The sequence below is a fragment of the Peromyscus californicus genome, unplaced genomic scaffold, assembly GCF_007827085.1.
Source record: "Peromyscus californicus insignis strain IS unplaced genomic scaffold, ASM782708v3 Scaffold_1__1_contigs__length_55948999, whole genome shotgun sequence".
Classification (NCBI taxonomy): domain Eukaryota; kingdom Metazoa; phylum Chordata; class Mammalia; order Rodentia; family Cricetidae; genus Peromyscus; species Peromyscus californicus.
The window spans coordinates 55,268,019-55,288,042 of NW_026294492.1; the positions used below are offsets into that span (position 1 = coordinate 55,268,019).

Below are 20,024 nucleotides of genomic sequence, written 5' to 3' on the forward strand. Positions count from 1 at the left end.
GAGCCCAGATGTGTAGCCGAGGGCCCGCAGTGGAGCCCCGAGCCGCGGGACAGCCACAGCAGCGGTTTCGGGGGGGGGGGGGGGGGGGGGGGACTCAGCTTCCGCGGGAGGCCCAGCCTGGGCTAACGGTTGGGTCTGGTCTCTTGAACTCAAGAGTTTAGTCAGCCCCCTGACGCTGCCGGAGTGAGCGAGGGGGCAGCAGGTTAACTCGGACTTTGTTCCCAGGACCCTGGAGAGCCGCAGTAAGACAGGCTCAGGGCTTGTCTCCCCTAGAGGGTGTACCGCGTGGCTTCCCGGGCTGCAGCCCCGTGGCCCTGGACAGACTGGGCCTTGGGGTAGAGCAGGGAGGGTGTGCCACGAAACGCGCCTCTAGGATAGAATAGTTGTCGTTTGGTTTTGTGGAGCATGTGTGTTCACCTTGTGTGCGTGTGGAGGCCCAAGGACACCCTCAGCTCCTCTCCAGGAGCCGTCCACCTTGGTTTTGTTTTCTTTTGACGGGGTCCCACTATGTAGACCAGGATGTCCTGAAACTCAGAGAGATCCCCCTGCCTCAGCCAGGCCTACTTCTCCACACCTGTCTATCTTTCCTGAGGATGTATTTCGCGGCCTCTGTGTCTTTCTGTCCATCCCACCTCCTTAGACTGCTGGAGGGTTAACAGCATCATCCTCGCCTCACAGCTCTTAGAACGGGGCCCAGGACGCACCCAGGGTTCAGCGAACTTGGCGGATAAAAAGCCAGATAGTGAACATGGTCAGAGCTGTGGGCCAGACGGTCTGTGCTTCAAGAACTGTGCTCCGTCGTGGACACCAAAGGAGCAGGAGAAGATATGTGGAGGTGGTTGTGTGCCAATAAAACTTTATCGGCATTGATAGGCCATACGTATGCTGTGTGCCAATAAAACTTTATTGATAGCTGGGCAGTGACGACACATTCCCTTAATCCCAGCACTCAGGAGGTAGAGGCAGGCAGATCTCTGTGAGTTCGAGGTCAGTCTAGTCTACAGAGCGAGTTCCAGGACAGCCAGAGCTGTTACATAGAGAAACCCTGTCTCAAAAAACCAAAAATACAAAACAACAACAACAAAACTTTATTGACAAAGACAGGCTGAGTGCCATATTCTGCTGAGCCTGCGTTAGGTTCTGAAACTGACAGGTAGCTGGTGTCTTTGCTGTTCCCGGGCCTCTGTCTTTTCTGCCTAAGAGAATTATTGAGCTCTTACTGTAAGCATTGGTGATTCAGAACAGTGTCTTCAGAGAGGCAATGTTCTTTGTCTCCCGAATGAGCGAGTTAAGGGGAGCGTGAGGGCACCCGCCTGTGTGCGATCGTGTGAGGGCACGCGCCTGTAACCCCAGCACTGGGGAAATGGAGATTGGAGGAGCCCTAGGGCTCCCTGATCGTCCATCCTAGCCAAACTGGCAAATTCCAGGCCAGGGAGAGATCCTGTCTCAAGACACCAGGTGGGTGGCACTTAAGGAACGGACGGACGTTGTTCTCAGGCCCTCACACGTTCTCCCCTCCCCCACAGAAACATGCACCCATGTAAAGTACAATATTAGAAAAGTAAGGGATTCAGGGGCTAGGCATGGAGACGCACACCTTTCCTCCCTGCACTGAGGTGGGAAGGTCACCATATAGTGAGATTTTTTTTAAAAAAAAGTTTTAATTGAAAAAGAAAAGAAAAAACCAGATGTGAGCCTGTTACGAAGCAGTAGAGGCTCATGGTTCGCGGTTCTCATTGGTTACATAATGAGGGCACATGGGAGGGCTGAGATCTTGGGGAACATTTATCTCCCGCTCCAGCCCTAGTCCTCACAGGGTTCCCAGATACCCAGACCGAGACGGAAAAGCTCCCTGGCTTTCTCAAGGCTGTGCAGTGCTCCTGGAGGCTGCTGTGAGCTCGGCGGTTGAGCTCCACACAAGGTGGTTCTACGTTTCACAACTGATCGCCAAAGCGGAAGGAAGTCGGGGAGCAGAAAGGGCTCCCCTGAGTCTGCAGTCTGCACTTCCCTTCACTTGCTGTGTGTTTTTCCTTTTGTTTTGTCAAGACAGGGTCTCATTATGTAGCCCTGGCTGTGCTGGAACTCTCTCTGTAGCCCAGGCTGGCCTCGAACTCAGAAGGACCTGCCTTCCTCTGCTTCCCGAGTGCTGGGATTAAAGGCGAGCGCCATCACCACTGGCTAATGTTTATTTTTTATGTTCCTGTGCATATGGACCACACGCATGCAGTACCCACAGAGGCCAGAAGAGGGCATCAGATCCCCTGCAACTAGAGTTAGGAACTACTGTGAGCCATCGGGTGGGATGGGGACAGAACCAGGTCCTCTGGAAGAGCAGCCAGGGCCCTAACCGCTGAGCCACCTCCCCGGCTCCTCTTTCTGTTTTTTGGCAACTCTGTAAACCAGGCTGGCCTTAAACTGACCGAGACCCACCTGCCAGTGTCTCCAGAGTGCTGGGATTAGAGGTGAGCACCGTCCGTCCAGCCTGGCTTTCTGTCCTTATCTTTGTCTCTGTCATCCCCCCCCCCATCTCTGCCTCATTCCGTCTCCAGTTCTCTCTCCCTCCCTCCTTGTGGCTGTCTCCGTGTGTGTCTCTCCCTTTCTCTATCTGAGATCTCTCCCCCCACCCCCCACCATGCAGTGCTGTCTGTTACCATCACTCCCCTGCCCCGCCCCCAGCCCTGGCTCCCTCCAGAGCCCCCGGTGCAGAACTCCATCCTTCGTCCTCAGGGTGGCTGGAATGAGCCTCTTGGGGGAAAGGAAGCCAAGACAACGGTGCCCTCTCCCTGCAGGGTGACCGTGCTGGCCCTGTGCCCCCCTCCCTGAGCTGCACAGGGACATTGCCATCTGAGCACCATTGTGTGTCCTGAGTCCATCCGGGTCCTTCTGTCCCTTCCTCCGGCATTTGCATCAGCCGTGGGGGTAGGTCTTGCAGGCCGACTTGGGGGCCAGCCTGCTGTGTCCAGCTAAGCTGAAGCTGAGACACCGGCCACCAAACAACATGGACCAGCGCAAGTCCGGCCACCAAACATGGACCAGCGCAAGTCCGGCCATTGTGTGCTCTAGACTTCACTCCACAGCGTGGGGGGCTTAAGTTCCCACTTAAGTGAGCCTGTGGTAGCTCACGCCTGTCATCCCATCCGGCACTTGGAAGGTGGAGGCTGGAGGAATAGGAGTTCAAGGTCATCCTCAGCTACATATTGAAGTTGAGGCCAGCCTGGGCTACATGAGACCCTATCTGAACTTCCTCTTCCAAAGGTCCCCACCGTGAAGAAACCCGAGCCTAGCACAGATCCTGCTAGACCCCAGGACTCAGGCTCACTCTCTGCTGTTCCTTTCTTCCAGCCACGTCTAGTACACAGTAGGAGCTCAATAAAATGCAGCAAAGTCAGCCAAACCCAGGGCTCTCCAAAGGATCAGCTTCCTCATTGTCCTTACAGACCCCAGGTTCATGATGGGGAAACTGAGGTCAAGGGTCACGGTGCTTGCCCAAGGTTACCTGGCCAGGGACAGATGGGTAGGCAAGGTTGGCACTTCCAGGGTGACTGTGTCCCCTGAGACGGTCTGAGGGGCAGTCACACGTGATGTATGTGTTCAGCCCGGCCGGGGTCTGATGAATTAGTAGGAAGGTGTTGGATGAGTCTGGGCTGACAAAATGATCTTCTGGGCTCTCACCAGCAGCGATCTTGGGGACAGGGGACAGTCGAATTGCCTTCCCTGGTTCCTAGAAATGCCTGCTCCACCTCCTGACCACAGACCACAGCCTTGTTCCTACTTTTGGGGCTGGACCGTTGGTGAGGGTGCCTCCTGCATCTGCAGACCTTGCCAGGGAGCTGCCGTCCTGCTGCAGCCATGGCGCCAGGGACTGGACGCTGGGGATGCCTGTTGTTGGCGGTGGCGGCTGCCCTGACCCTGAGGTCCCCTGGTGAGAACTCAAACTGCCATTAAACCCTACCCAAGGTGACTCCCGGTGACCCTAGGCTCCCAAATAGGACCCACATCTAGTCTAACTGCTGAACCAGGAACGGTGGCTGTGGGTTGGAGCGTGCGGTGCCAGGCAGTGATCTTGGCCATCTCGGGTACAGGATTGTGGGCTCTGGATTCCCTAATACTTTCTTTTTTATGAGTATTTTGTCTGCATGTCTGCATGCAAGGGGTGTCTGAGGAGGCTAGGAGAGGGTGCCAGATCCCCTAGAACTGGAGTTGGCACTACCATGTTGGTGCTGGGAATCGAACCTGAGTCCCAAGACCAGCCAGGGGTTTTAAGTGATGGACCATTTCCCCAAGTGTCCTATTTTTAAAATTACATTTATTTATTTGATGGATCATATGTCTGTGGTGCTTGTGGCAACCAGTGGTAAACTTACAGGGGTTGGTTGTGCCCTTCTGCCATGGGAGTCCCTGGGATTGAGGTCGGGTTGTCAAGGTTGGAGCCACTGCCTTTGGCTACTGAACCCCGTCAGTCGTCCAGGGTTTCTCCTGTTCTTGTTCTCTCCCCCACCCTTACTTAGGGAAGGTCTCACTATGTAGCCCAGCTGTTCTGGAACTTTCCCATGTAGACCAGGCTGGCCTTGAACCCACAGAGATTGCCTGCCTCTGCCTCCTGAGTGCCTCTGTTTACCCCTGTCCTCTCAGCCCCGCCTCCACTCCTGCCCCCTGCTAGGGCTGGCCTCCATTGGTCCATCTTCCTGTCCTGGTCTTTCACATAGTCGCACTTATCCCAGGTTGCTGTGGATCCCAGATTATCGGGGGCCATGAAGTGACACCACATTCCCGGCCCTACATGGTCTCTGTGAGCTTCGAGGGCCGTCACCACTGCGGAGGCTTTCTGCTCCATGTCCACTGGGTGGTGTCAGCTGCCCACTGCTTCAGAGACAGGTGATGTGCTGGGGCCACTGAGGGATGAACTTAAGGCCATCGCTAGGATGTGACCCAGACAGGACCAACCCTCCCCCGGGGCACTTCTGGTGATAACAATCAAATTTAATAACTATGATCACCTTCAACATAAAGTGTGTTACTGTTAGCACGCACATTACTGCTGGGAATGGCAGCCCGGTCTGGGAATTCCAATTAGCCAGAAGGCTCGAAGGCTGAGTCAGGAGGATGGAAAACTGAAGCTAAGTTTTAGCTCTAGACTGGGAACTTGTCTCAAAAATAAATAAGTAAATAGTTGTAGAGTTGTAGCTGAATAATAGAGCCCCTGCCCAGAATCCCCCAGTAAGGGGCTGGGGGCGTGGTCAGGTGGAGCCCCGCCAAGAATCCCCAGTGAGGGGCTGGGGGCGTGGTCAGGATGAAGCCCCGCCTAGAATCCCCAGTGAGGGGCTGGGGGCGTGGTCAGGATGGAGCCCCGCCTAGAATCCCCCAGTGAGGGGCTGGGGGCGTGGTCAGAATGAAGCCCCGCCTAGAATCCCCCAGTGAGGGGCTGGGGGCGTGGTCAGGGTGGAGTCCCGCCTGGAATCCCCCAGTGAGGGGTTGGGGGCGTGGTCGGGGTGGAGCCCCGCCTAGAATCTCCAGTAAGGGGCTGGGGGCGTGGTCAGGATGGAGCCCCACCTAGAATCTCCAGTGAGGGTCTGGGGCCGTGGCCATGGGTAGCATACTTGTCTAGCAGGAAGCTTGAGGCTTTGGTTTCATACTCAGCACTACAAAATAGTATTGTGGAAGTAAGAATTGTAACAAATAAGGTTGTGCTGTGTTAAGTGTATTTTTATAACTCGTTAATATTGCCAGGACTGGAGCACCGCTGTAGTGGAGGAGGGCTGTAACCCTGGGGACTGTGAGGGGCTGCATGAGCTGATCTTACCCCTCTCCTCTCCCTGCAGGGACCCCTCCACTGGCCTGGTGGTGCTCGGGGCCCATGCACTGCTCAAAGCGGAGCCCACACGACAGGTGTTTAGCATTGCAGCTCTTGTCCAGCATCCCAGTTACCAGCCTGCCACACAGGCCAACGACATCTGCCTGTTAAGGGTGAGCTGCAGGAGGGTGGCTGGCAGACCCGGGCCCACCTGACTTCTGAGTTTGTTTATTTAATTTTTTGTGGGGCTGGGGATGAACTCTTTTCAAGACAGGGTTTCTTTGTGTAGTTCTGGCTGTCCTGGAACTCACTATTGACCAGGCTGGCCTCGAACCCGGAGATTGCCTGCCTCTGCCTCCTGAATGCTGGGGTTACAGAGTGAGATCCAGGACAGGCTCCAAAACTACACAGAGAAACCCTGTCTCTGGGGACAAAGAAAGAAAGGGTTCTGGAATTCTGTTTGAAGATGCCTGGTAGCACCTCAGACTCCTGAATCCTGCCCTACACCTCCGCTGCCCAGAACCCTTCATGACTCCCACCTCTGGGAATAAAAAGCAAAGCCAAGAGCGTCGAGGTCCTGTTTCTCAAGGGAGTGTCTCAGAGCTGGCCTACAGACACAGCGGCAAGCTCCCTGGGTACCGTGGGCTTCAGGGCACGGCAGTTTCGTAGGACAGAGGAGGCAATGAGGGTTCCCACTGCCGGAGTCCGGGGGTGAGTCTCCCTAGAGTCACCTGATGTCTAGTACAGGTGGGGAAACAGGCTGGGGAGAATGGGGAAACTGAGGTAAAGGTGCAGCTAGATGGACTAGTCCTTGCCTGGAGGTTTGGTCATTCCGTCCTCCCCTTCAGCTGAGTAGCCGGAGACCTTGCAGAGGCCCCAGGCAGCCACCCCAGGCAGCCCCACAGCCGACCAGCACCCAGCGGCCCGAGGGCCTTTTGTACTGACGACTTTGAGAGGTTCCTGAAGAGTGATGTCTAATCTGAGGCCTGAGGCTGAATGGGAAGGTACCCCAGCTCGGGAGCCCTGGGGGAGAGGGGCTGCGGCTCTGACTCCAGCATTCCTCCCGCAGCTGAACGGCTCAGCTGTCCTGGGCCCTGCTGTCCGGCTACTGCGCTTGCCACGGAGAGGCGCCCGGCCACCCTTGGCCGGGACGCGTTGCCGTGTGTCCGGCTGGGGCTTCATGTCTGACTTTGAGGAGCCTCCCCCGGGGCTGATGGAAGCCGAGGTGCGCGTGCTGGACCTGAGTGTTTGCAACAGCTCCTGGCAGGGCCAGCTGAGTCCTGCCGTGCTCTGCACCCGCAGCGGGGACCGCCGGTGGCGTGGTTTCTGCTCGGTAAGATGGCCTGTTGTCTGGAGAAACCGAGACCCACAGAGGGGTCAGGGCTGGACATAGGCTACCTCTGAGAACTGAGTCCCACTGATGTTTGACTAGACGGAGAAATGAGGCCCAGGAAGGTGAGGGGCGGTTGGACAGAGGTGTTCCCTTCATTTCTGCAGGCTGTGCCCTGCACGAAATGCCCTGGGGCTGTGGACACGAGCTTAGGGGGCAGGTCCAGTAGGGGGCGCTTGGACTTCTAACGCTTGATTCCAGGGTGAGTTGGGGATTTTAGGGTAGACAGGACACAGAAAAGACAGCCTGGGGGCTGAGACTTGAGAGACACGTCAGAAGACAGGGGCACACCGCCATGCGGGCTGTGTACCACTCAAAGACCACAGACCTGTCTGTATAGAAGAGACTCCTTTGGGGGGCAAAGACCCCAAGAGCAACACCTAACTCCAACTTTTTTGTCACTCCAGGCAGACTCTGGGGGGCCCTTGGTCTGTGGGAGCCGGGCCCACGGCCTTGTCTCCTTCTCAGGCCTCTGGTGTGGTGACCCCAAGACCCCGGATGTCTACACTCAAGTGTCGGCTTTTGTGGCCTGGATCTGGGACGTGGTTCGGGGAAGTTCCTCCCCTTGCTCTATGGGATGCTCTGTGAGGGATGTTTGAATCTCAGCCCCCTACTGGGGCCGAGATGAAGGGCACTGTGTCCATGGGCGAATCTGGAATAGTCCGTGGCTTGGCTGGAGACCATGGAGAACCTGCAGCTTGGGCTGCAGGCATCCATACAAAATGAGGAGCGGTACTGAAGGCTAACGAGACACAGGGCTTACAGCTCCGTGTGTGGTCAGTGTCCCTAAGGAACCCCTCAACCCTGCACTCAAGACCCTTTCACAGCCCCTCACCCATTATGCTCCCCGCCCGAGATCACCCACTCCCACACCATAGGTCCCCACTCCAGGTGGCTCCTGGCCTCTGTACCTGCTCTGTCCCCTTATGGATGGCAGACTAACCTCACTAACACACAGACAGGGGACCAAAATACACAGCGAGGACAAAAAGATAAAAGATAAAAAATAAAACAAAATGGCCACTCCATCCTGGAACCGCGGATTAGCCTGGCCTCCTAGGAAAGGCTGCCTCAGCTTAGTAATCATCCCAACAGCCGCCGTCCCTCCACTGAGGGCAAGCCTTCACTTCTGAGCCATCTTGTCCCTCTACCTCAGACCCCAGAGGGGCCCACTTCTTCTCCGTCCCCTCTGCTTGTCTCCATGCTTCCCAGGGACCCGTGAACATGTGCCGCATCTTTCTGGAAGCTCTCATGGTTGGCCCCACGCTCCACCCCAGTCCCCAGGTTGAGAGAGAAGAGGCAGGTGGAGGCTGAGCCTGGTCACCATGGTGGTTTTTACCATCTTTATTTCTTTGGTGAGGCAGAACCCCAGGGTGGGAGAGGCTGCCCAGGCTGCCGGCTAAGGACACTTTTGGGGACAGCCGAGGACTGGGGGGTAGAGAAGACCTGGGACTCTTTGCCCCCAAATGGGGGGCTGTGCACCCTCCTACGGGCCTCTGTTTGTGAGCTGACATTTTGTCTTCCTTTTTAATTTTTTAGAGAAAAGGTCTCAGGTAACCCAGGCTGGCCTTGAACTCCTGATCCTCCTGTGTGCTGGGATGGCAGGTGTGTGCCGACATGTCTGTTCATGTGGTGCTGGAGATGGAGCCCAGGGCTTTGTGCATGCTGGGAAAGCACTCTAACCACTGAGCCACAGCTCCCCATTCTTTTTGGTCTCCTTCAAGGCACATGTGGGTAATTTTGAGTGGCAGCTGTCAGAGTGAAGGGTCATGCCCCAAACAGCACCTGGCTGATGTCACCACCTGTTGCAGAGCTTGGTGATGAATGCGGCTGGCTGGGACCTGGGTAAAAGCTGATTCTGGGGTCCCCAGAACAGGACAGTAGGCACTCGGGTGACTCTGGGCACAGTGAGTTCTGGTGTCCACAGACTACGCAGTCAGCCAGGTTCCCACCGGGTCCCACTCTAAGTGGAGTAAAGAGGGAGGAACCCAGTGTTTCTGGGCTAACTGCCCCCCCATCTGAGGCCGGGAGGCCCCGTGTGAACAGCAGTTGCAGAGGGCACAGCTACCATTGACTGTGCCCTGAGACTCAGCTCCAGCCTAGAAAGCAGGCGGAGATATCAAGGCCGGGGTCTCCATGAAGCTGCCCTTCCTGGGCAGCAGGCGTCTGGGGTCATAACTCGATCCCAGTACCTGGTGATGGCACATACCAACTCTTATAACATCTCCCTTCAGTCCTTTGTGATACGTGCTCAGGATCCTAGGGGATCCACAAGTGGTTCCAGGCCAGGTTTGGGGGACGTCCACGTGACATAAATTAGAAAATTAGAATCTTTTCTGCGACAATAAATAAAATTGGGACGGCCTCAAACACCAGCTGCTGCAGCTCACAGGAAGTTCTCTTCCTCCTCTGGCGGTACTTTGGGGGCACCTGCAGGGATGGAGGGAAAGGCGACAGTGAGCGCACGCACCACCCCTTGGTGGACCGATGCCCAGGCCCACTGAGTCTCACCTGTGCAGATGCCCGGGTGGCGAACCCCAATGGAGCGGCCAAGGAAGCAGGTGGCCTGGCGCAGGTGACAGGAGGAGATATAGGTAACGTTGTTGTTGCCACAGAGTTCCTGGCCGGGGCTGGAAGGCACCGGACAGGGCGCGGCGCGACACACCACGCAGTGCGCGCTGCCGGTCTGGTCCACAAGGCACGACTGGGGGCGCGGGCACACTACGTGAGCGCAGGACTCTGTGGGCCCGAGGGAGGGCGGGTCAGGCGCTGCACGGCGTCTCCTCCCGTGGGTCCAGCCGCCCTCACCCTAGGGCCCCACCTGAAAGCCCCCTTCCTGGGGAGGAAAACCGCGCCGCCCCTCCCCGAGCCCCGCCCTGGAACACCAGCTCCCGCCTACCAGGCCCTAGAACCAATCCCACCCCGGCTCCGCGAAGCCCCGCCCCCAGGACAACAGCCCCCCTCAGCTGCCAAACCCCGCCCCATTCCACCAAGCTCCACCCATCAGGCGGCCTCCGTGGCTACCCCCACGTTCCCCCGCAGCCCATCGCGAGCCTCCTCCCGCGCGTCACACTTGTGAGGGCACGCTGGCCCGCGGGGCTGCGGAACGCTACGTGCTGCCGCGCACAGCCCTGTCCCCAGACACGCCTGAGCGTTGCAGCTACCCCGGGGCTCGGGCTCAATCTCGCAGCCGGCGACTTTGGCACCCACTGATCTGACCCACAGTCTTGCATAGACCTGCCCCTCCCTCAGGCCCCGCCCCCTAGCGGGGCCACTCCCCAGTGTCCCTAGAGTGCGGCCGACGTGGCCACGCCCCTAGAGCCTGTTTACCAACATTTGGCCCGGACTTCGTACAGGTCACGCCCCCAAAGGCTCCGCCCCTAGAGTACACTAGGCCACGCCCCTTCCAGGCCCTGCCCATCTCTCCCCGGGCCCTTCTACCCCAGGCTCCGCCCCTGCTTAGTCACACCTCCATTAGGCCCCGCCCCTCCAGAGACTCCACCCCTCTCCGTGCGCTACCTTTTCCCGGGCCCCGCCCCGCCCTGCGGGTCCCGCCCCGCCCTCATCTCCCTAGCCCCGCCCCCAGGCCCTGCTTTCACCTTCTGCGGCCCCGCCTCTCCGCGGCCCCGCCTCTCCACGCCGCGTCCCTTACTTTGGCAGCGGCCTCGGTACATGACGCGCAGGTCAGGGTGTCCGCGGCAGCGCGCGGCGCGCAGCTCACACTCGTCCCGGTAGGTGGCGCCATCGGAGCCGCAGACCTGCAAGCCCGCGGGAAGCCCCTGGCAGTCGGGTGCGCACTCGCAGTGGGGACGGCCCCCCCACCATGCGGCACGCCTTGCCGGGGCCGCACTCCACTCCGTCGCAGGAATCTGGGGACACAGGACGCGCGCAGGTGGGTTTCCCACGTGCCACTGGAGTCCAGGCGCACCCCAGTGCACGGCTACTGCGTGCGTGTGCCCTGACGGTTCCCCTAACCAGCCTGCCCTAAGAGGCTCGGCTGGACAGTCTTGTGTTGGGATGCCCCGCACTCTTTATTTTGCTCTTTTGAGACAGGGTCTCCTGTAGCCCAGGCTGGCCTTGAACTCCTGATCCTCTATTCCCAAGTGCTGGGAATCGGCCTGCACCACCACTCCTGGCCGCGTGTCCCTTTTAATATGTGGTTCAGCCACCATTTTACAGATGCGGAAACTGAGGCTGTTACAGCTCTGAGTACAAGAGGACCCCCAAAACATCCTAGCTTGAGAACTTCATGCTAGAATCAGAATGGACACCCCTCCCTCTCCCAGTTCAGCTGCGTTGTGGGTCTGGAGAACAGACGAACAGACCCTGAACTCTCTGGCCTCGGTTTCCCGGTGTAAAGGGCTGGAGAGACCCACATTGCAGGGTTACGCCTGGGCACCCCACAGGGACCACCCACCCGGACATCTGGAGCCGACCCTCTAGCCAACTTTAGGAAATCTAAGAACTAAAGGGAGGGGCCACAGGAGGCTGGAGAGGGCAGTCATCAGCCCTCACACCCAGGCCAGGCGCCTGTTTCTGGGTGTCTGTTCTCTTCCCAGAAGCCAGGGGTGGGGTCTGGAGGAGGGTCTGTGGCGGTGGACACAGCCAGGCTGACCCGACGTCAATCCTGTCCCACAGGCCAGCGCAAGCACCTGGGCTTGCCCTTCAGGTCTGCAGCCTAGCCTCCTGGGTAAGCTGCCTGAGGGCACCCACCCTCCTAGAGACCGACCCTAGCCCCAGTGCACTCTTCCTTGTGGGGTCCACCCAGCAAACTCCTAATCATCTCCCAATACCCTACATCTAATGCCCAAATTCTCCACGTCCTTCCCCAGCACTTCCTCCAGGTCCTTGCTGGTTCAGCCCTGATCACAGAGAGACCGGGGTACCCTCCGACCCGCGCTCCCTCCAAGGCAGAGGGTATCTGGATGCCACTCTGTTCTCAGCAGGGACGGGGGGGGGCATTCTCAGGCATATTAACCACGTAAAATTGGCGGTACTCAGGGCCGCGGCGTGTGGGTGACGATGGAGACAGGCTGGGGCTCTCTGCGGCTCCGGCCCCCCCCCCCCCCCGACCCCAATCCTCACCTTTGCAGGGGAGGCAGTGGACGAGGCCCAGGAAGCCCAGCAGGCTGATTTTGTTGCCTGGGTGAGTGAAGTTGGACCAGGCTGTGTGGATGTTGCTGGAGGCACAGCACTCCTCGCGGCTGACGTCGGTCTTCAGCACCAGACTGCAGGTGGCCTCTCTGCCCTGCTGGAGCCAGCAGACACCGCCTATGCCACAGGAGGAGTTGGAGGGTGACTCCAGGCCCCCACCTCTACCTACAAATTATTCTGTGTGTATAGTCTCTGTAGCAAACTCCTAACCAACCCCCAACACCCCAGGCCTAATGCCCCCTCCAACTGAGAGCTGTCCATAGCCATCATGGGTATCCTGTCCCCCTACTCAGGAAGACGGGACAGAAAGCCACAGTTTTGGTCCTGACTCTGCTCTGTGGGGAGCCCTCCTCCTCTGAGCCGCACCCCAGTGCTCCACCACCAGCTCTGCCCGGCCTCCGGGCCTGAGAACTGGCACCCTGCCCGGCCCCTTCAAATGCCAGGCACTCGGCATGTGAGGGTCTGTGGGCCTGCACTGGCTTCCCGCCTCTGCCCTCTGTCTAGACAGTGCCCAGGGCGGCCGAGCCCCGGCCTGCAGCCCCCCCCAGCCGCCTCTTACTCACTCCAACGGGGAACATTCCCTCTGCGTGAGCTCACTCCCCTGGGATGGGACGGGGGACGCGGCCCTAGGGGAGGGGGCTCGGCTCCCCTGGAGGCCGGCAGCCCCGCGGGGCGGGGTAGAGGCTGGAACGCAGAGCCCAGCTTTCTTCACCCTTAAATGGGGACAGCCGCATCCCCTGTATCAGGACTCATCCGTGCTCAGGAGACACTACTGGACGCCTTCCACGAACTGGGCCCCCCACCTCAGCAAACACTTTTCAAAACGGGAAACTGAGGCTAGAGCTCTCCAAGCCAGATGCAGGTATACCATTCTAACAGACATTCCAAGGAATCCTGAAACCCTCTACCCAGATGGCATTAGCAGGTCTGGCCACCCAGAGATGTCTCTCTAAAAGAGATGTCTCTCTAAAGGGGCCACCCACAGTGTCACTTACCAGAGGTTCATGACCCCGAGCCTCAGTTTACCCATCCTGAAAACGGGGATGGAAAAAGTACCCACAACTTTGGGTTCTGTGGACTCATGGGAAAGCAGGCAAACAATAAGAGCTTAATAAATAAATGTCAGTCCTCTCTTGAGGCTGGAGGCGTGGAGCACCCCACTCGCCCACCCAGCCAGAGCGCACCCTAGACATCCCCCTGCCGCATTCCGCAGGCCACGTGGGTGGCCCGCTCGCCCGCCCCTTCCGCCCAGCCCCACTCACCGGGCGCGGAATCCCCCGAGCCCATCACGGCGCCCACGGATCCCACCGCCCAGACCAGGGCTCCCCAAAGCAGCGGCCACAGTGCCCCAGGACGCATGGCGAGTGTGGGGCAGCAGCAGGGACTCAGGGAGTGCGGGCGCCTCGGCCTATAAAAGCCCAAGGCGGGCGGGGCCGGCGGCGGCGGGCGGGGCGGGGCGCGGCGGGACGGACGTGTCCCCTAGGCGCAGGGCCCGGGCCTGCGCGGGGGTGGCCGCCGGGGGCAGGCCCTATCCCATCTGGGAACCAGACAGTTGTCTAGGAAGAACAGCCCACAGTGGGGTCAGGTCACAAACTGCAGCCCGGGGGGCATGGAGGTGACTAAGGTGGACACCGCCAGGTGTCCGCGTTCCCCTGGGGTCTCCACCTGGAGTGTGTCTGAAAGTCTGGGCTGGGCATGACAATGAGGCTGCCATCTGGTCTCTTCAGCCTCTGGCTTGACCTTCACACTCACCAGCCCCAAGGTGGCAAAGGGTGTCCCTGAGCTGCTCCAAGCTGTTTAAAGGCTCATACCTCTCATTCTAGCTGAAGCAGGAGGATTGCTGTGAGTTCAGAGTGAGTCAGACTAGAGCCATCAGTAGCTTGGTCGGGGGTAGAGGGCTCGGCCAGCATGCAGAAGGCATGTTGGTGCACACCTGCCACCCCACCTTGCGGGCGGGTCAAGGAGGTCAAGGTCATTCTCAGCGACAGAGGGAACTTCAGGCTAGCCTGGGCAACCTGAGATCCTGTCTCAAGAAGGAAAAACAAAACCCAAGGTTAGAAGATGGCTCAGGAGTTAAGACTGATTACTGAATAAAGAGGAGGACCTGCGTTCAAAACTCCAGCCCCCCATGTAGTGTGAGCTGAGCGTGCAGGGCAAGAGGGCCTGTGACCCCGGAACGGCGGGGAGTGGAGACGGGAGGGTCGCTGGGGTTTGCTGGCCGGGAGCCATGCTCCAACTTTAGAGAGAGTCGGTGTCCAAGGCCCAGAGTGCTGAAACAGAACACCCGATGTGCACATGGACCCACACACACCCACGAAAGAAATCAGGCAGGGAGGCACACCCTAGAATCCCAGCACTTAGGAGGGTCACAAGTTCAAATCCAAACTGGTTTACCTAAGGAGTCCAGGCCAGGGAGACCCTGTCTCAAAACAGTCAGGATGGCTCAGTGGCCAGGCCTGTAATCCCAGCATTGGGAGGCAGAGTCAGGCAGATCTCTGTGAGTTCGAGGCCAGCCTGGTCTGCAGAGTGAGATCCAGGACACCCAGGGCTACATGGTGAGACCCTGCCTCAAAATAACCCCACAAAAAGCTGGTTCAAAGAGTGAAGGTGTGTGGGGCCATGCCTGCCAACCTGAGCTCCATCCCCAGGACGCCGCAGAGACTCAGAAGACGGAGACCTGACTCCTGCAAGTTGTCTAATCCTCTGACCCTACACTAGCTGTGGCACACACACACAAAAATGTGTCGAAAAGACTGGGGGACTCTTCTCCTCTCCCTCCCAGGTAAACACCCAGCTTCCGGCGTAGATAGACCACAGGTGCCATGAGATTTCCACAGTCCATGAGGGTAATACTGGCATGGGTCTGGGGTGTTTTGTGCTCTGGGGCCTCAGGCCAGAGGGTCTGGGGTCTTCTCTCTTGAACCTAGAACCCCCCATCTGGGGGCCTCCAAAGTAGCTAGCTCACTTTTCCTTGAAATGCCCTTGGGTCTTATGGAGTCCCTTGTGGATTTGGGGGAATTAGTGGACAAGCTGTGGTGTGGGGGATCCCAGTGACCAAGGATGATGTAGTATTGTCCTCACCCAGCTCATGGTTTAGACAACAAAATACACAAATAAGGGCCTGGAGAGATGGCTCAGCAGTTACGAGCACTGGCTGCTCTTCCAGAGAACTGGGGTTCGGTTCCCAGCACCCACACGGAGCTCACAACTGTCTGTAACTCCAGTTGCAGAGGATCTGACGCCCGCTCCTGGCCTCTTCGGGTACTGCACACACATGGTACACAGACATGGCAGGTGAAACACTCACTCGTATAAAATAAATATATTTAAAAAATACACAGATAAATTAATCTATAGCTAGAAAATATGGGGGTGCTATAGGGAACACTGGGTCTCCTGAGATCACCCCGTCCTTACATCTACTCCAGACCCCTTCAGGTGACATCTTCCCACTTCTTGGCATCACACAGTGAGGCCCCGGCAGATCACTGGCCGCAGAAGCCGTTCTTTTCCTTACTAGAGCTGTCCAGTGCCAATGAGGGAGGGTACTGACCTGGCCCTGGTCTCTGGCAGCTCCCCCAAGGATGCTCCTAGGTTGGGCGGGGCATGGGACCCTGTGTTCTCACCAAGAGCTTGCAGGAGGCAGTTGGGGGTGGACAGCACTGACCTTGGCCGAGGCCTGACCCCTCGTGTTGGGCCACTGTGGCCTGGGCTGGGTGAATCAAAGGACCATTGTGTGGCTGGCATGGGTTCAGGGCCCCTCTCTGTCCTGCTCCCACATACTGGGAACCCATGGGTTCCCCAGGGACACCCTTGGCACAACTGTCCCCAACTCAGCCTTCTCTCCCCTGCTGCCCACTTCCTACCGCCAAGCTCTGAGAGTCGGTTGTTCTCGGCTCACGCCCATGATCTCTGCTCAACTTCACAGACTTCTCTCTCACCCAGACCCCGGAGCACAGAGGAAATGACAGACTCGAGACCCCTCGACCCCTGAAGAGCCTGGAGGGTGAAGCCACGCTTGAGACCAACAGGAGAGGTCATGGCTGGCTGAGGAGGGGTCTGTGTGTACGTGTCTGTGTGAGCGGCGGCCAGAGGCCAGGGGCCTGGGGCCCACACCTGACTGCTTTCCACCTTATATTTCGAAATGGGGTCTCTCGGTGATGCTGGAAGTCACTAATTCAGCTAGACTGGTTGGCTGGAGAGCCCCAGGGAATCCTCCCGTGTCTGCCTCCCCAGCACAGGTTATATCCACACACCCAGCTTTGTCCGTGGGTGCCAAGGGTCTCAACTCAGAAGCCCGGGGTTGTTTGCCCAGTGCTCCACTGTTCCGCCACATCCCAGCCCTCACTTCTTTTTGACAGAAAGTCTTGTTCTGTAGCTCAAGCTGGTCTGGGACTCCAGATCATTCTGCTACAACTAGGCACAAAGAAAGGATCTGTTGAGGCTTGAAAGTCTGAATGTTTGTGCCTCGCGGCAGACATAGGACAATTTAAGTGGGGCAGATAGGACAATGGCCTCTAGTTATGCAGGTCTCTAACCCAGAGTCTGGGGATCTGTCTCTTTCTCTAGTTACAAGAAACTATCCAGCTAAGGACCTTCAAAGCCTTGGGTGTGAAGGCATGCACGAATCCATCCCAGGCTGAGGCAGGAGGATGACAAGTTTTAGCTAGCCTGGGCTGCATGGAAAGACCCTGACTCAAAAATCAAACGGGGCCAGTCAGGTGTGGTGGCACACACCTTTAATCTCTGTGATTTCAAGGCCAACTTGATCTACAGAGTGGTCCAGGCCAGCCAGACATCAACAACAACAAAATCCAGAAAACAAACAGAGCCGCAGCCATAGCTCAGATGTCACCAGAGTGGCGGGAAGCCCTGGGTTCCACCCTGCAGACCTGCTAGACTAGCACTCAGGAAGTGGGAGCCAACTGCTCTCCCACCCCACCCTGGGAAGACTCTGGGAGTCCAAGGTCATCCACCACTACATTTCAAGGCCAGCCTGGGCTACAGGAGACCTGCTCCCACATTTTCTTTCTTTGACTGGGCCTGGCCCACGCCTGTATAACTTGCTGAGTTGGAAGGCAGATCTCACAGCTGCAGGCTGCCCCTGCCAATGGCCAGAAGGAAGCCAGCCAGGCAAGACGCAGAGCCGGTAGGGCCGAAGGTATCTGCTATGGCATCAGAAGTTCTGGATTCAGCCATGCCTGAAGTCCTTCCCTGTAAGCTGAAGTCAGTATATAGTAAGTTTCTACAGCATTTCCAGAGCATTGCCCTGCATTTCATTCAAATGGAGTCTTGAGGGCACAGAGTGGCAGGTTCTTAGGGCTCTTAGGGAGCCGTGTCCTGGTGCTTCTGCTTCTAGGATGTGGGTTGTGGCTCTCTGCAGGACGTTCCAGGCCCCACACTCTGGAGATGAGAATGTGACAGCGTCCCTCTCCAAGTAAGAAGGATAAGTGATGTGAGAACCAAGGCACAGCCTGAAGACTCCACAGTGGCTCTCCCTAGCTCCACACCACCGTGACTTCTTAAAGCCATAGAACAACTCCAGGTCTACCCACCTAAGTTCCAGGCCCTTCCTGTTCACATTCTCATGTCAGCCCCTTTCCACAGAAACGCTCCCCTATCTGATAAGGATGCCAATCTTAAAACAAAAACAGGTTTATTTTAAATTATCTGTATGTGTATATCTGTGGGTGGGTATTTACATGGGTGTGCAGATACCCAGAGGCCAGAAGAGAGCGCCAGAGCTCCTGGAGCGGAAGTTACAGGCAGCTGTCAGTCACTTGACGCGAGTGCTGGGAATTGAATTCAGATTCCGCAAAAGCTGTATGTATGGTTATCCACTGAGCCATCTCTCCAGCCCAAGGGAATCAGGCAGCCGTGTCTATTACAGAGCAGGTCCTGTCCTTGGTGATGACAGTAAGTCCTCGTTAGTTGAAATTGGCCGGCCAGTGTCTTCAGTCACCCCTCTTTCTAGTCCCTGGGCAGCATGACCGTGTGGCCCAGCTCTGGCCAAGGACAGGATGGATGACTCCAGCGGATGCAGTGTCCAGCCTGCAGTGGCTGCACAAGCGGGGCCTCCTGTTTGCTACAGTAACAAAGGTGCAGGTTTTATTTTCCATTTTACCCTGAGAGTTCCGAGGACTAATCCCAGAGTCTTGCTGCACTGAAACCCAGTTTGTTTGGGCTCCGAGTGAATTTTTACTACACTCACTGTGTATGTGTGTACAGGGGTGCGTATGTCAAAGTGCATGTGTCTGCGGGGTCAGAGAACAACTTGCAGGAGTTGGAGCTCTCTTTTCACCAAGAGGGTGCTGGATATTGAACTTAGGCTATCAGGTTCGCAGCACTTAACCCACAGAACCATTTTACTGGCCTCGATGTTGGCATCTGTTTTCCTAGTACTGAGAATTGAGCCCATGCAAGCATGTGCCCTACCTCTGAGCCACGCCCCCAGCCCCTCACTGGGGATTCTAGGCGGGGCTCCACCCTGACCACGCCCCCATCCCCTCACTGAGGATTCTAGGCGGGGCTCCACCCTGACCACGCCCCCAGCCCCTCACTGGGGATTCTAGGCGGGGCTCCACCCCGACCACGCCCCCAGCCCCTCCCTGGAGGATTCTAGGCGGGGCTCCACCCTGACCACGCCCCCAGCCCCTCACTGGGGATTCTAGGCGGGGCTCCACCCTGAGCACGCCCCCAGCCCCTCACTGGGGGGTTCTAGGCGGGGCTCCACCCTGACCACGCCCCCATCCCCTCACTGAGGATTTTAGGCGGGGCTCCACCCTGACCACGCCCCCAGCCCCTCACTGGGGATTCTAGGCGGGGCTCCACCCTGACCACGCCCCCAGCCCCTCACTGGGGATTCTAGGCGGGGCTCCACCCCGACCACGCCCCCAGCCCCTCCCTGGAGGATTCTAGGCGGGGCTCCACCCTGAGCACGCCCCCAGCCCCTCACTGGGGGGTTCTAGGCGGGGCTCCACCCTGACCACGCCCCCAGCCCCTCACTGGGGGATTCTAGTCGGGGCTCCACTCTGACCACGCCCCCAGCCCCTCACTGGGGGGTTCTAGGCAGGGCTCCACCCTGACCACGCCCCCAGCCCTCACTGGGGGATTCTAGGCGGGGCTCCACCCTGACCACGCCCCCAGCCCCTCACTGGGGATTCTAGTCGGGGCTCCACCCTGACCACGCCCCCAGCCCCTCACTGGGGGATTCTAGGCGGGGCTCCACCTGGCCATGCCCCCAGCCCTTCACGGGGTTGGGGTGGGGGATTCCAGGCAGGTGCTCCACCCCTAAACAGCGGTCCCCAGATCCTCACTGGGGGTTCTGGGGAATGACATCCTCTGAGTCATGCCCTGGGCTCTTTGCTTTTTAACACATGGTTTCATTAAGTTGCCAGGTTGGACTTGAGCCACTCTGTACCCCAGACTGGCTTTGAACTTGAGACGCTCCTGGGTCAATGTCTCCCGTAGGTGGGATGACTTGTTCCCCAAATACAGTAACTAAACAGGAACCTCCAGAGTCCACCTGGAAGACGCTTGCCTGCTTAATGGGGTGGAGTGTTGAGCAGCTGGGCTCAGTGTGCAGAGACAGAAGCCAGAGGTTAGGGAGAGCTGGGTGAGGAGTCAGAGCTGCTGAACCGCAGACAAGGCTTCTCTCAGAGAGACTCATCACATAGGTGAGACAACCTT

The 20,024-nt window shown here is 58.0% G+C and overlaps 2 protein-coding genes and 1 long non-coding RNA gene across 8 annotated transcripts; 2 read left to right on the forward strand and 1 right to left on the reverse strand.

The window, feature by feature from the left end:
- The first annotated feature begins 74 nt into the window (after positions 1-74).
- Positions 75-8,378, forward strand: Prss57 (serine protease 57). Of its 4 annotated transcripts, none has more exons than XM_052747290.1 (6): positions 75-2,462; positions 2,790-3,922; positions 4,722-4,875; positions 5,820-5,964; positions 6,861-7,124; positions 7,589-8,378. In XM_052747290.1, the coding sequence occupies exons 2-6, from the start codon at positions 3,850-3,852 to the stop codon at positions 7,778-7,780; spliced, it is 828 nt and encodes a 275-aa protein (XP_052603250.1). In that variant the 5' UTR covers positions 75-2,462; positions 2,790-3,849; the 3' UTR covers positions 7,781-8,378. The 4 variants fall into 4 exon arrangements, with proteins under 4 accessions (XP_052603250.1, XP_052603251.1, XP_052603249.1 ...); XM_052747291.1 differs by having other exon boundaries at positions 3,817-3,922; XM_052747289.1 differs by having other exon boundaries at positions 75-3,922.
- Positions 8,379-8,496: 118 nt separating this feature from the next.
- Fstl3 (follistatin like 3) lies at positions 8,497-14,139 on the reverse strand. Its single transcript, XM_052747297.1, is given in 6 exon segments — positions 8,497-9,611; positions 9,693-9,920; positions 10,834-10,999; positions 11,001-11,050; positions 12,267-12,452; positions 13,598-14,139. Coding segments are annotated over 6 exon segments (771 nt in total). The 5' UTR covers positions 13,695-14,139; the 3' UTR covers positions 8,497-9,567.
- LOC128116027 (uncharacterized) lies at positions 11,080-13,472 on the forward strand. 3 transcript variants are annotated; one of them, XR_008220354.1, is made up of 3 exons: positions 11,080-11,850; positions 12,014-12,098; positions 12,275-13,472. It is a non-coding gene; the product is annotated as an uncharacterized LOC128116027 (long non-coding RNA). The 3 variants fall into 3 exon arrangements; XR_008220352.1 differs by lacking the exon at positions 12,014-12,098 and having other exon boundaries at positions 11,080-11,871; XR_008220353.1 differs by lacking the exon at positions 12,014-12,098.
- Positions 14,140-20,024: the final 5,885 nt, after the last annotated feature.